Genomic DNA, 15,845 nt, shown 5'->3' on the forward strand with positions numbered 1-15,845 from the left:
AGTTTTCACACGAACATACACCAATAAAGAAAAAAGAAGATTGTCACGGATTTTTATACAAATGCGTCAAAACATGCATTCGATGTATTGCATCGTTTGATAATTCATGTTGCCATAATAATCTACTGTTAAGGTAAAAACCACAAAAATGACATTAAAATCTTTTTACAAGTATCTTAGTGTATGGCCAGATACTATATACTCATTCGAGCAAAGGAGTATCAGACCGTATATTGACTCATCGACGGAAATTAAAGTACTGCAGAAAATAATTTATCATATATGTCTTAATTCAATTTATCATATATGTAAATATATGTCTTCGAATTTGATGGTAATTTCGAATTTTTTTACGTGTTTTAAATATTTTTTCCGCTTGATGAATTTCCGACCACTTTTGATTTTTTTTCATTAAAATGACATATTTCTAGCGAAATATTAAAAGCAAAAGTTTAATGACAGGAAGTTTTATGCTGTTACTCTTACGGTGTGTTATTTTAATTTTATTTTATATTTTATCTTAAATTAAAAAGAAATATTTTGATGTGGGCTGAATCGGAATAAATAATTCGTTTCACGTTTATTCAAATGAAAGATAATTTCTTTGCTTAATATTTACATAGAAAAATAAAAGCAAAATTGGAAAGTTAGTTTTAGTTTTTGGATAAAGAACAATATTTAATTGTTATATTGCCATTAGTTTATACGGTATTTCTCCCACTTTCCTAGCGTGCTTTCGTAGTGTAGTAGTTCTGCACGCTGGGCCGGTATTCCAGAAGTCCGTGGTTCGATTCCCGGCGAAGGCGGTTGCATATTTTTCATCTTTTCTGTTTCCAATTAACCTAATGACTCTACAAGTTGAAATGAGAATAAGTTTTGCGTTTAAGCAAACATAGGTGATTTTGTTGATAGATTTTGCAAAAAAAGTTTGCTCTGTATTTTAATTTAAGGATATAATCTTTAATATGTACTTATTATTCATTAATTATTAGCCCAAAGGGGCATTAGACCCAAAGGCAAAACGGCATTTTGCGTCGTTTCACTTTCTGCGTTGGTTCACTTTTCAAATTGTTGCCACCAAATACTATCGCCATGTATTATATTTAAAGAAACTAAATAATGAAGAATCTGCATGAATGTTTCTCGCATTCTGAAAAAACAACGGTATCTAGAGCCATCAAATTTTAAATAACGTAGTCCTCCAATCGAACATCACTTGGAAGCCCGAATTTTGGATTTCGAATGCGTTTTATTATCTAGTTCAAATTTTGTAGAACTTTAACGAATTTTTTTATTAACAAACTTCAAAGCAAGCAATAGCAATATCTACGAAAAAAAAAACCTTATTATATCCAGCGTGCGATACTGTCTATCGAAAATTCTACAGATATGCTCTTTTTAAATATTTTGTGATATTGCTATTGGATTGAATTTTATGTGGTTTAAATGTGAAGAGCATGATATTGAATAAATAAAGGCAACACACAAAACTTTAAAAAAAGTCCCTTTGGGCGTGACATAAAATTTTTAAACTATATTTTTTAAAATTTTTTTTATTTATTTCTAACTTGCTCCACCGAAGGGTGTGGTTGTTATTGAAATAAAACACGAAAAAGAGAAAGAAACATTCCCTAATTGGCAATAGAGTAAAACTCATTTAGACTATAGAGTATAAAGGAAAACGCAGCTATATCTGGTTTTCGAATATCCGGTTTCTACGCAGTAATGCATCTTGACATTCTGCCGTACTTTCTTTGAATCACGATAATGTTATAAGAACAGAAACAAATTATTCAACGGGTTGAATTTTAATATTTTCAAAAACAACCATAAAACAAGTTTTGTGCAAATCGCTTTTTTTTGCGAAAGTAATTAACAGATCACCTTTCACTATTGTGGCTCGGTGGTCTAGGGGTATGATTCTCGCTTAGGGTGCGAGAGGTCCCGGGTTCAAATCCCGGCCGAGCCCTACTAATACGTGAATATTTTTTTCTTCGTTTCATTGCGAGATATGGACTAGAAATCAGAAGCAAAACATTTTTTTATTATTATTACTGTCATTATTGCTTTAACTCATCCAAGTTAAAATTTGCTTTCCGTTTATTTCTGAGTGGATTTTTTTTAAGTAACAAGAACGGATTTAAAAACTGAACGAAGATTTTTCATTAAGTAATATATGCAAACTTATTTATTTATATTTTTATCCATAAAGCTGCTAATAGAATTTAGAAAAATTCAAGTTCTTGTTGCTGTATGAATCCGATGATCACAAATGAATGCAAAATTTCCAGAATATGTTAAAATAATTAGGTAAAGTTGCCAAGTAACGTTAAAATGATTAAGTAAAATTGTGAAGTAATATTAAAATTACTTTTTTAAATTTATGCACAATTAATTTTTGTCCTATTTTTAAGTTAACCTTGAACGGGTACTATTATTTTAATTATTTGAAACAAAAATATCTCGAAAAATATAATATTCTTAATGATTTATTTACTGCATAGCAGCTATCACCAATCTGTGCAAACGTATCAATTACCGTTGTTTTATTTAAAGTGAAAAATATTATAAAATGAAGCACTTTGACATTATTAACGAGCCCCGTTATAACGGATTTCAAAAGCCCGAAAGATTGGTCATTAAATGAAAAATCTAAAAAAAAAAAAAAAAAAAAGAAAAGAAAATGTTAGCATTGTCCCCTTTACCAAAACAAGAGAATGATAATTTTATTTTTTAAAATATCATATTAAATTTTTAATTAATACAATTATTACCTTAACAATACGTTATACGTTAATAAATGTAAATGTAATAAATCATGGTAAACTACATTATATGTAGCATAAATATCATGAAACTTCGAATTAAGTCTGGAATCCTCAAAGTCGAACAATCATAACTTCTATAATTACTTATTTATAGCTATGAGTGAGTAATTTAGCCAGAAAAATATAGAAATAATGATTTTATATTTGTACGAAAATTAATAAAAAAATACCTGACGTGGACACGTATGACTCCCTTGTACGACCTATTAAATTACATACAATTTTGTTATCCTTCATTTAAATTTATTTCCTCGAATTTCATTAGAAATGTATTTCTCATTTAATCAATTCAATTCCCACTTCGCGACAAAGCAAATATGCATAAAAAACTCAAAGCACCTTCCTTAAAAAACTGTAAAATACACAAAAGCTTAAAATCCATTTCCAGTTAAAAACAATTAATTTTTTTAATTAAAATTAGTGACCGAACACAAAAACAAGTCATTCATTCAAGAAGAAAAAATTTCTGTGCACCAAAGTAACTTTTAAATCCCACTGAGCAAAATGACGTTGAAGTTGGTGCACCGACTGAATTTCCTATGCTACTAAGAGATGCATATGCAAACAAATGTCACCCTCGTTAGGCTTAGCGCAACTTGAACTTTTAAATTGTTGATAATTCTACAACTATAGCATGCAGATTAACTAAAGGCATAAAAACCTTAACCGGGACATAAGGACCACATAATTCAATCACTTTTAAAGCAAAAAATACACAATTTACCAGTATATTAAAATAAAAAATATTGAACTCACCAAACCGGGTAACAGAGTGGGAATACATATACATTTTTATACGTTTGGTGTGCCCGATTTTAACGAAAAAGAAGGTGGTGCAAAACTAAAAATTATAGAAGTCACATATGCAAAATTTCAAGGTTATGAGTCATTCGAGATACATACATAGGTGAGTTTTTTGTGACTTTTGTACATGCGTATAAGGCTGCTATCACACGTCGGTTTGTTTCGGAAGAACAACTGTTTGGAACAATTTTTCTGCTTTGTCACAACAGCCAATCACCACAGATCACTTTGCCATTAACACAGGGGAAACTGGTTCCCCATTACAAACAAGCTGATAACATTCGAAGTTGATAGCTGATTGGTTGAAAACGAACAACTTGCAAATTTTTTGGAAAGGAAGGGAAAAGTCGCACGTCTTTCTTTCAATAGTAAACTAGTCAGAAAAATGTCCAAAACAGATTTTCGTGTGAAACAAACGCTGTGTGATATGGGCCTAAAGACGTTCCAAAAACTTCTCTGAATCCATTTTACAATTCGTTTTGGATAAAAAAGTCCTTTATTCTGTCCGTATGTACTGATGTCATGAAAAAAAAAAGAATCAAATGGATTTGAGAGCGATCAATATGGATATTTTCGTTGAAATATGATATCCGAATTTTTTTACGATAACGGTACTTCCTTTACTTCGCACAAGGAAGTAAAAATTGAAGAAATTTATCTTCAAGATATATATGGTTGAAGGTAAAGATTTGATAACTTTCGTAAAAAATTTTTTCTATTCCTTGCAAAAGACTTAAAGTGTACAAAAGCTTCATTCGGAAAACTGAACTTACAAACAAACCAAAAAGCAACAAAAATTTTCATTTTCTAAAAGGATTTTTCATTCTGAAACATCTAAGATTCACTACTTCCTCTTGCTCGGAATAGCGAAATTTTCAAAAATTTCTATTATAGTTTCAGCCTTGAAAGGAAGTTGTTTGCCAATTTAATCAAAGAATTTGAACCGATTCAGACAATCTATTTACGTTCGTCGATTCAATGGTCACATTTATTATATGAAAGAAGCCATATGGTGTCCTAACATATGCGTATTGTGTACTCCAAGACTTTTTGTACTTAGACATTCTCCTAGACATTTTGCACATTTTTGTTACACAATTTTTTGTATAACCTTTGTTTAGAACAGAGATCAAAGTGAGGTTGAATGTAAAGGTGTTTTCCTTTAACAGATGGAATGTAAAATGTGGATCCTAACATTTTAAAAGTGGATAATTTTATGGATAGTAATATTTCCGTTAAAGTAGACAAAAGTTTTAGAAAAATATGGAAAGTTTAAAAAAAAAAAAAAAACTTCAATCGAAGGCATCCGTATAGTTATACCGAATATCCATACCTTTGGAAACTCGCTGTAACAGTATAAACTAGCATAAAGCGCATAGAAAATTGAATGGGTCGAAAAGGTTCGTTCGTTATATCCAGGGGATCGTTATGAGTCAGGTTCGTTACAGCCGGCTTGATTGTATTTTTAGCCAAAAGAGACGTTACTTCCAAATGGAATATTAGTTTCCAAACGGCATTTCATGTCATGTAATTGAATGCGCTGTGTCGCTTTTCAAATTATTGCCATCAAATATTATAGTCCTGTATATTTAAAGAAATTAAGTAATAAAGAATCTGCAAGCGTGTATGTATGTTTCTCGCATTGTGAAAACAATGATACATACAGCCATCAAATTTTGAATAACGTAGTCCTCCACCCGAACTTGAAAACCTGGAAGCCTAAATTTTGAATTTCGAAATTGTTTTATTATCTACTTTATATTCTGCAAAATTCAATGAATTTCTCATTAACACACTGAACTATTTTAATGCAGTGATGACACTGTAAGGAAAAAAAGGATTTTTATCTCCAGCGTGCGAGACTGTCTATTGGAAATTTTAAAGATATGATGTTTTTAAATTATTTGTGATTTTGTTGTTGAATTTAATTTTATGTGGCGTAAGCGCCAAGAACGTTATATTTAATAAATAAAGTAAACGCACAGAATAGTAATTAAAAAAAGACCAAAAAAGTTTTGTACAGCCATCTTAGTAAGAAAATTAAACACTGATATCATGAACTAAGAAAGGACTGAATATATATATATATATCCCAACATTTAACGCTGCATCGGGAATTCTAAACGTATATACTGCCATGCTGCTTTTAAAAGTTTTGTAATTTTGTCGTTGAATTATGTATTTCTTAAGTAGGAAGAAAATGATGCTTAATAATAAACTAAAAAGGGAAAAAAAAAATGGGTGACTGTAACGGCAGACTGGAAGACTGCGAACTCAGCGAGAGTTAAAAAAACCTTAACAAACTAGTATTTTGGGTGACCGTTGAAATCTGAAAACATTTTTTTTTTAAACTAGACCGTTAAAATCTAAAATCTTTCAGATTTCTTCTACTTCAAATTTTTTCTCGTATCATAAGATATGCAAATGTAGTTTAACGTAATTCGCCGTTTCATGTTCTTTTTCTGGTTTTCTTCTAAACAGGTAGACAGTTTGACCATTTTGGAAACCTGAAACAATGGTGGAATAGTGAAGCACTGGAACGTTTTCAATCTAAAGCTGATTGCATGATAAACCAATATGGTGATTATATTATGACAGATATTGATATGAGGGTGAGTTAAATTTTCTGTTGGTAGATATCGAAGTGCCTCATGCTAAATGGTCAAGTTTGTTTCAGTATTGTAGCTTGACATAGCTCTGTGATTTTTAACATTTTCGGAGTTGATAATTTAACATTCTTTGCACAAGAAAGAGATTTGAAATTAATATCTAAAAATATCAATTTCAGACCCTTATTTGCAGTTACAATACATTATAAACTCTTTTGAAGATTTGGAAAATGTGTTGTTACTAATTGTGCATGTATGTAAATAGTTTTAGTGAAATTATTTGTGAATTTATAGTATTTTTTGATTAATCTAACATGTAATACTTGAAAAGACGAAGTTTTGCCGGAAAAATAAAATTAAAGGGTCAAGTCTCTTTAACATTGAGTAAAAGGCTATCTTGCTAGATTGCCGATGTATCGCCAAGATGGTGATGGTTTTGGCGACTAATTTTGTATTCAAATTTGGCCATAACTTGCCAAAAGTCGCCGATCTTGGCGACCATTAGGTGACATAAAATCAACAGCACAACAAATTTGAGCTTACCGTAAATTTAAGTCAAGACCTCAATCGATTTCGACGGCAGACAGGTACAGTCTTGCAGATTTCTTTGCTTCTGATGAAGAAGGACCTGTACTTATTTGCCCTCAAGATAGATTAAGATTTTGACATAAAGATACGACAAACTCTACGTTGTTAGCTCAGAAGAGCTTTTAATTTCATTTTGGCATTTTGCGTTGGAAAGTTTAAATGTCCGTTTCACTTTTCAAATATTTGCCACCAAATATTATCGCCCTCTGTTATATTTAAAGAAATTAAATAACGGAGAAGCTGCATAGATGTATGTATGTTTCTCGCATTGAGGTAAAACAATGGTACCTAGAGCCATGGAATTTTGAATAACGTAATCCTCCACCGAAAATGGGCATCTGTAAGCCCTAATTTGGAATTTGTTTTATGATCGATTTCATATTTTGTAACACTTTCGCGAATTTTTGATTAACAAACTCAGCGATTTTAAAGCGAGCAATGACAACACTCTACCTGGGGGTGGGGCAGAAACCTTTTTATCTCCAGTGCGCGGAACTGTGTATCGAAAATTCTAAAGATATGCTCATTCTAATATTATCTTGCGATATTGCTGTTGAATTCAATTTTATGGTTTAAGTGCAAAGAACATGATATTTTATAAATAAAGGTAACACACAAAACATTAAAAAAACTGCTGTTTGCCCCCTTTTTTGTGTGTGTGTTGCTAATTTTATGTTTCACTTAATGTTTTTCTCTTCTGGTTTCATTAGGTGACATTTTGGTCCAGCCCCTTAATAACTGTAATTGATCCCTATATGTAACTGTAACCGTATCTTGTTCTCATATGCCTTATAGTAATTTCGAGAAGTAGAAGGTACTAGAGATTTCTCGGAGGTCGGGGGAGTGACCGGAGAGAGCATCAGATTTTTTCAGTTGCTTAGTTCAGGTTGAGTTTGGAGTACTAAGAGTTCTCTATGTGAGTTTCGTCTTTTAGAAGACCTTTGCATTACGCTGTGTTTAACGTTCTTAGTAGTTTGAAGTGTAACTACTTACTGTTCTTGGTGATACTCAGAAGAGGTTTACGAATATTTTTGAGGAAATTTCCAGAACTGAGAAGTGTTTCTTTTGGGAAAATAAATTTTATTAAGTTATCGATTCTGTCTGCCTCCAATCTATTACGAAACCATACGCTCGCAACAATATTATTAAAAATCCTCTTTCAAATTCTAAATATTCGAGTATAAACAAATTGCATTGAAGGGAAACAAACTCTAAAGCAAATCGAAACTTCATTTTAAAAATCTAATTAACGTATATCAATTAAAATGATGAGATACGGTCTGCAATATGCATTAAATAACGAATTTTATTCTGAATTACGCAAAAGTTTCGAATTTGGGGTAAATGAAGTAACACCGCTGAAAGAAATCAAAAGGACGGAATTGAAATTAATATATTAATTAGAAAATATTCATACAGATATTGATTTAACTAAATTTTCGTTTGAGCTAATTAGTTAAATTGCGTAACTTTTCGATTTAAAGTCTTTTTTAACATTACTTAAGTTAAAGCAAAATGAACTTTTATTTACAGTGTTCAATATTTCGATACAGTTTTCTTGAAACCAAAAGCATTGGTTATTATTTTTATAGCCTTTTTATATTTCCTTCTTATTTTTATGTTTTTATAGTACTTTTCTCTTTGCTTATAAGCTGATAAAATCACTTCTGAATACAATAATTCGTCCCCGTTTTGGCGTTACAGATATTTTCTAGTTTTCGTAGTGTGTAATGGGTTTATGACATACAGCACCTCGTAATGCTACAGTATTTTTTTTTTTCTAGAAACGCATATTTTCCATCTCTAGTTTAAAAGAGAGGTTTCTAGTCCAAAGGGGAATTTTGCGAAACTGAGGGATAATGTTTCGCCTGCAGTTTTCTCTCGCTTTGTATTCGCATAAAGTCCCTATGACATTTATTTCCTCTACGCGTACATTTCTCAAAACCCTCACATTTCCAAAACGAACGTCGAAAGGGACATTTCTCAGAACCGACACATTTCCAGGAAACCCACGTAGCTAGGTTACCATTTTCACTTACTGAACAGACATGAACGAGAAACAGTAATTGATTATCGCTCAGATTGGAATCACGTGATTCTACAGAACCAGAATTTTCATCTGATTGGTTGATCTCTACCCGGGACAGAGTTAAAAACGAAACATTTTCGTGAAGTTTCAAAACATCCCGCGTAGCCGGGACATCGTTTCCGTAGCTATAAGCGACTTCACTTCGCGCGGAGCTGTTTTTTCTATGAATCCTCTCGTTTAAACCAGTGCTACCGGTATCTCGTTTCTCAGAAAAGTCTCCTTTGGCGGGGACCATCGCTAGATGTGACAACCCCTTAAGTCAACCAATCAGATATTCTGGAAGTTAAGATTCTCGAAAATGTTTCTTTCGAAGCGCAGCTGAGGGTAGCTAGCTGATTTTATAACGGTTTAACGTGAACGCGAGATTATTATCTTCAGAATGTCAATCAAGATATCTCATCCAAGGCTAACAGCTCTCGAGTATTTCCTCCTAACCCTAATTTCTAACATAGACTAATTTGTTTTTGAATTTGTCCTTTCCTAAATATTGGTAGGTAGCGTGAATAGAATCCAGTTTCTTTTCTCGACGAAAATTCTGACTCTAAGCAGATAACTTTAGCTTTCTTTGCCATAATCTACTATATCCAATTCCAGATATATCTCTAATCGGGTACTTACGCTGAAACTTCCGTCGACCGGCGTATTAGCGCGATTTAAAGCCAGTTATGGATAACCCCTTTAGAATTCGGGAGTAGCGATTGGTGACAGGCGACGGTTGCCGAAATTTCTGCCAGCGGTCGACGGGATAATACGTAAGTATCCAAATTATCCAAATCATATTCAAAACAACTTTTCGGTATTTTTCTCCATATCATATTAAATGTCATTATTTTTAAATTACTTTTGAAAAATTAAAAGCAAAGGCTTTGCATTGATTGGCCTGATAGGTTTTCTCCTGTCATCGGCTCGTAGGTGACAACAAGCTGTGCTCCTTTCCAGTTTTGAAGGAAAATACCCAGAGAGAAGGAACAGAAAGTCTGCCCACTCTATTTCGCTAACACCAATTTTTCTTGAGAGGACTCTCACACTACCAGTGTTTTAAGTGCCCATATAACGCATAAGCACTATACACTTAAGAGAACTGAAGCCTTTTCTGGGATTCGAACTCGGATCCAAAGTTATGGCAACCAGTAACGCTAACCAACTATACCGATCAAGGCGGTAAATACAGTTTAACCCTTAAATTTAACCCTTAAATGCATGAATTTTTATTTTTATTTTTAAAGTCAAAAATACATTAGAACTGATATCAAATAAAATAGGAAAAAACTCAAAAAATTCTAAACTAAGTTTTTATTCCAATTTTTGAAAAAAATATTATTAACTTTTACAAATCAAATATGATAGGCAAATGTGTCATAACAATTTTATGTAATAACACATACCTTATAAACTTATTGAAACAATTTTAAAACTTTGAATGCATCAAAATCTATATGCGTTTCAACGTATATAATATTTCAAAACTATATACGTAAATAGTATGTATTCAATTGGTTACACTATGCAGTAAGTTAAAATTTGTGTGTCGATTTGATTTACATGACTAAATATGAGTATGTTGGCAAACGGCAACTACATACATTTAAGGGTTGAGTTTTTCAAAGCTGCAAGCAGGCAAATTTGCTATGATATCATTTCACCAAACATTAAAGCCGCTTGAAAACTTGGTGTACTTATATAATAAAAAGAAATTATTTAATATGTTGCTATGTGTTTATTTTACTGGCCTGGTTGCTCGTAAGGTTTGCAGCAAATATTGAGACAAAAGAGAGATTTTGTCGGGACGTGAAATTCATGAATTGAAATCAATAAATACGTCGAAATTATTTTTTTGTTTCGAGATATTTAACAAAATCTGGCTTTTGGCAATAATTGGAAACCACATCCCGTTTCGAATTCCCCCTCTTTGTTTAGTCCAAAGGGGCAATTTGCCCTGAACGACTGTTAAGATCGTTTTGGCATTTTGCGTCGAAAACTTTAAGAGGCTGTATCACTTTTCAAATCGTTGCCACCAAATATTATCGCCGTGTCTTATATTTAAAGAAATTAAATAATGAAGAATCTGCATAAATCTGTCTATGTTTCTCGCATTGTGGTAAAACAACGGTACCTAAAGCCATCAAAATTTGAATAACGTAATCTTCCATAGAATATGGGCATGTGGCCTAATTTGAATTTGAAATTTGTTTTATTATCGATTTCATATTTTGTAACATTTCACAGAATTTTTGATTAAAAAACTAAACGATTTCAAAGTGAGCAATGGCAACGCTGTACGAATAAAAAAAAAAAAAAATTATTTCCAACGCGCGAGACTGTGTATCGGAAACTGTAAAGTAATGCTCAATTTAAACTTATTTTGCAATATTGCTTTTGAATTGAATATTATGGTTTAAGTGCGATTAACATGATATTTAATAAATAAAGGTAACACGCAAAATGTTAAAAAAAAAAGCGCCTTTGGACGTAATTTTAAATCTGAAACTTTTCAGTTTTTTTTTTTTTTTTTTTTTTTTTTTTTTCCGGTGACTAAAAATATCTTAAAAGCTAGGCCTAAAACAGGAATTGATTCTCTATCAAGGAGAAATCTGAACGAAATAAATGATCAAAACATGACTCGGCAACCATTTTAGCGCATATGTTTTCATAAGAAACAAAAGAAATCCGTTAAGACATCTGTCGTCCGCAAGTACTCGTACTTCTCGAATGATGCTGACTTATGGAACTGGAACTACTTCGCCAGCAAATGTAACCCTATCAACAAGATTGCAAATCATGTAAAGAGACCAGTAAGCAAAACAAAACCGTATGTTCACCAAATATAATGTAAAAAGTTTTAGCAATTTTTTTTTTACTGCTGAACTTTGAAGAACAGCTAATGTACGAGTTTAAAACGATTTACAAATAATTCGATCAAAAAATAAAATGATGGTATAGACTAAATAGTTCAAAAAATTGCTTTTTAGTCCAAAATGGCTTTGTCCCTGAAGGACTCTTGTTTTCGTTTGCATTGGTTCACTATAACTGTCCGTTTCACTTTTCAAACTGTCGCCACCAAATGTTAGAGTCCTGCATTATATTTGAAGAAATTAAATAATAAACAATCTGCATAAATGATGCATATTTCTCACATTGTGAAGTAACAACAATACATAGAGCCATTGGATTTTGAATGAGGTAATCCTACTGCGAATATGGGCGTGTGGTAGCCCAAATTTGAAATTTGGAATATGTTTTATTATCGATTTCATATTTTGCAAAATTTTACCAAAGCGAGCAATGGCAACATTGTACAGAAAAAAAACATTTTTATCTCCAGCGCGCGAGACTCTGCATCGGAAATTCTAAAGATATGCTCAATTTAAAACTATTTTGCTATATTGCTCTTGAACTGAATTTTATGGTTTAAGAGTGAAGAACCTGATATTTCATAAATAAAGGTAACAGACAAAATTTTATAAAAGCGCCCCTTTCGACGTAATTTAAAATCTGAACCCTTTCAGATTTTTACTTTTATTTTATTTAATCCCAATATACATCCGACTCGGAATTTTCTAGCAATTCTGTAGGTTTTTATATAAGGTATTTCTCCCGCCTGCTTCGCATGCCTTCGTAGTGAGGTGGTCTGCACGCTGGGCGCGTATTTCAGAGCTTCGTAGTTCGATTCCTGGCGAAAGCGATGCTAATTTTTCATCTGTCAAAATTTGTTTCAAAATTTGTTTGTGTCAAAATTTGTTTCATCTGTTTCAAAATTACCTAATATCTCTACTGTGACGCCCGAGCTAAAATGATGATTCTCTACAGCCAGGATTTGGCTACTGTGTCCCTTAAAAACCCAGTCGCCCTATAAAAAGGGGAATATATAAGGTATTTCTCTCGCCTTCTTCGCACGGCTTCATGGTGAGGTGGTCTGCACGCAGGGCGCGTATTCCATAGGTTCGAGGTTCATGGTTCGATTCCCGGAAAAGACGTTGCTAATTTTAATCTTTCCGGTCTCAAAATTAAATAATGTCTCTACACTTTCTCTGCTGCAGCCCACCAGCTGTCTCAAGCGGTAAAGACGTTGAACACTGGTAGTTTAACTTGGTTGTAATGGCCGGCGAATGGACTTTCTGCAAAGTGTTTACGTGTGTTCCGTCTGTGTAATACGGATACGAACCAGTTCTTCTAGAAAGTCCTTCACAAAAACATTCCTCGTCTATAACACTGCACGAGACTGTGTAACGAAAATTCTAAAGATATGTTCTTTTTAAATATTTTTGGATATCGAATTTTATGGCTGAAGTGCGAATAACATGATATTTAGCAAATAAAAATAATACACAAAATGTTAAAAGAACGCCCATTTGGACGTGGGGCTCTTGCCATCTTTCACTATACAGCAGAAAGGAAGAAATATCTACTGGAAAACGTAAGAGATAAAGCATTTACATATTTACATGCTCATTACAGTTGTTCTTATGATGCGTATATATATATTGTTGTGTTTTTTTATTCTTCTGACACCAGTTTTTAAGTTATTTTCTTCCTTTACGTTCGTATGGGATTCGTAGATTTGGAATGAATAACAACGACACTTGATGAAGTATCGAAACACACTTTTATTTGCCAGTATTGTCAGGACAGCTCCAAAATACGTTTTTACAGTCGTTGATTAACTACTATAAACACGCTGACACGATCAGCGACACAGCCTTCAGGTTATCAGGCTATCCCGGCGGAGCAGAAAGTAATTTCACGGCGGAGCAGAAAGTAATTTCATTCAGCTTCACGGCAAATCACCCGACTCTGCTTGGTCGTTCTCGGAACTCTCCGTACTCTCGAGACTCTCCACGCTACAACTCGCGATGCACTTGACAACACACAGAGCACAGCTCAAGACTCTTCGGTTCAGTCGTTCCCGGAGCTCAACACGCTCTCTCGACGATCCACTAACACGATACACTAAGAGACTCCTTCGGTGCACTCGACGACCCGCTCGGCACTCGTTGCCTGGCTGTCAACTCGATCGACTCCGCACGGCTCGCTAGACGAGGCACACTCTCTGAGACACTATACGAACTGCGGACCAGCAGGGTTTATATAGCTTTCGGCTTGTGTTCGAGAACATTCTGGGCTAAACCGGTAATAATTCGTTCCAGAAGGTTCTCCATCCGTCCATGGCATATCGCCAATTTAGTCGCTAAATATCGCCCAATGGGCGATTTCCCGCCAAATGTGGCAACCCTGCCTTCCCTTGTCATTTTATGGCAACCCTAAAACTGCTTTGCGGGAAAGCTATCCCACCGCGCCTGTACATTTCGTAACAATATATTTATTAACATTTCTTAAAAGTTCAGGCATGCCTTAAAAAATTATGTAGATTTAGTGCTCTTCTATATATCAAATTTATCTCTTAATTAAGATGTCAGAAGATTAAGCATTTTATCCCGTTCTCTTTAATATTAATAAATTTTGATTACAAAATCATCTATTCTTTCTTAAACTATTTCTCCCCCTCCCCGTTCCAGGCATTTTTTTCTATTCTTCTCTTTTATTCCAGAGATTCCAGATATTATCTCTTTTATTCCATTTGATTCCAGAGATCATTTACCAATGACAATTTTTTTAACGAAATACACATTTAGTTTCCTACTTCTTAAAATTAAATGATCTTCGTTAGAATTATAGCGTAATCCTTCTTTTTATCTTCTTACGACTGATTTTTAATTAATATTTTTCTCCTTATTATTCTTATCTAAATCTTTTAAATAACAAGAATATGTGACGGACTTAAAGATGTGAAAGTAAATGCGATCTCAAAAACTTCATTTAATAGATCTCTAATCGATTCTATCTCCTTCAGCAGGAAAATATTTTTTTCATTTGCTGTTACCATCTGAACAATTTGATTCAAATGAGCTCAAGGAGTTTGACTTTTCTCACACGCATTTAAAAGCAGATAAGCGTTGAGATAAGAGAAAATGGGAAAAGTATATCTTCATATATATATATAAAAGAAAAACCTAGTAAATCAAAGGGTGTTTCGACCATTTCTCTGCTGCCGAACTCATTTGCGAGGGAAGAAAATTTATTTCAAAGTAGGGCGCACGATATGCTGGGGATCAAATTGACTCGTTGTAATCATGTTCTTTGTTTTTTCAGCCGTGGGAAGAAAAAAATGACTGAAATGGATATTTTGAAGATTTCTTTTGGGAAGGGGAATAAACAGACAAGGAAATGAACAATGATGCCATCTTCATAAATAAGTAACCTATATAATGCAAGTATTAAAGCACGAAATACTACACCAAAGAGATGAGAGAATTTGAAACAGAAACTTTCGCGAGGAAATATTAAACTTTTAGTTTAATGCAATTGCAAAAGTTACGTAAAATGTTTCACTAAATTTAGTCGTATTTTCACAATTTTACTACAGAACTTCATATTTTTTACTTCCTTGTACGAAGTAAACGAAGTATTGTAATAACGAAAAATTCAGGTTACCCTATTTCAACGAAAATATCCATTTTTGACTGCCATCGAATGAAATTTGACAATTTTTTTGCGTGACATCTATACGTAAGGACAGAATAAAGGACTCTTTTTCCCAAAACGAATTATAAAACTGATTCAAAAGAGAATTTTTTCATGGCGTCTGTATGTACGTACGTATTTATGTATGTATGTCATGTAACTCAAAAACAGGTACCGTCAGAAAGCTGAAGTTTTGTATATAGGACTGATATAACATGTAGTTGTGCACCTCCCTTTTTGGTTGCAATCGGCAGCACCAAAAGTATATATATATATATATACATGTATGTATATGTATATATATATATATATATATATATATATATATACCACTCTGTTACTCGGCTCGGTAAGCTAAGTATTTTTTATTCTTATATGTTGGTAAATTGTGTATTATTTGCTTTAAAA

At 33.1% G+C, this 15,845-nt stretch overlaps 1 protein-coding gene and 1 non-coding gene across 6 annotated transcripts in view; both read left to right on the forward strand.

Moving 5' to 3' along the window:
- Positions 1-15,845, forward strand: part of LOC118199010 (neprilysin-1-like) — a 366,463-nt gene that overhangs the window by 332,355 nt on the left and 18,263 nt on the right. For all 5 annotated transcript variants that reach the window (XM_085813638.1, XM_085813641.1, XM_085813637.1 and 2 more), the window contains one exon: positions 6,114-6,244. In XM_085813638.1, coding sequence (XP_085669764.1) covers positions 6,114-6,244 — 131 coding nt within the window. The remainder of the gene's footprint in view (positions 1-6,113; positions 6,245-15,845) is intronic.
- TRNAP-AGG (transfer RNA proline (anticodon AGG)) lies at positions 1,898-1,969 on the forward strand. Its single transcript has one exon. It is a non-coding gene; the product is annotated as a tRNA-Pro (tRNA).

This window comes from Stegodyphus dumicola, chromosome 3 (assembly GCF_044657685.1).
Source record: "Stegodyphus dumicola isolate Sdum_Otavi_A_Nest chromosome 3, ASM4465768v1".
Taxonomy (NCBI): Eukaryota; Metazoa; Arthropoda; class Arachnida; order Araneae; family Eresidae; genus Stegodyphus; species Stegodyphus dumicola.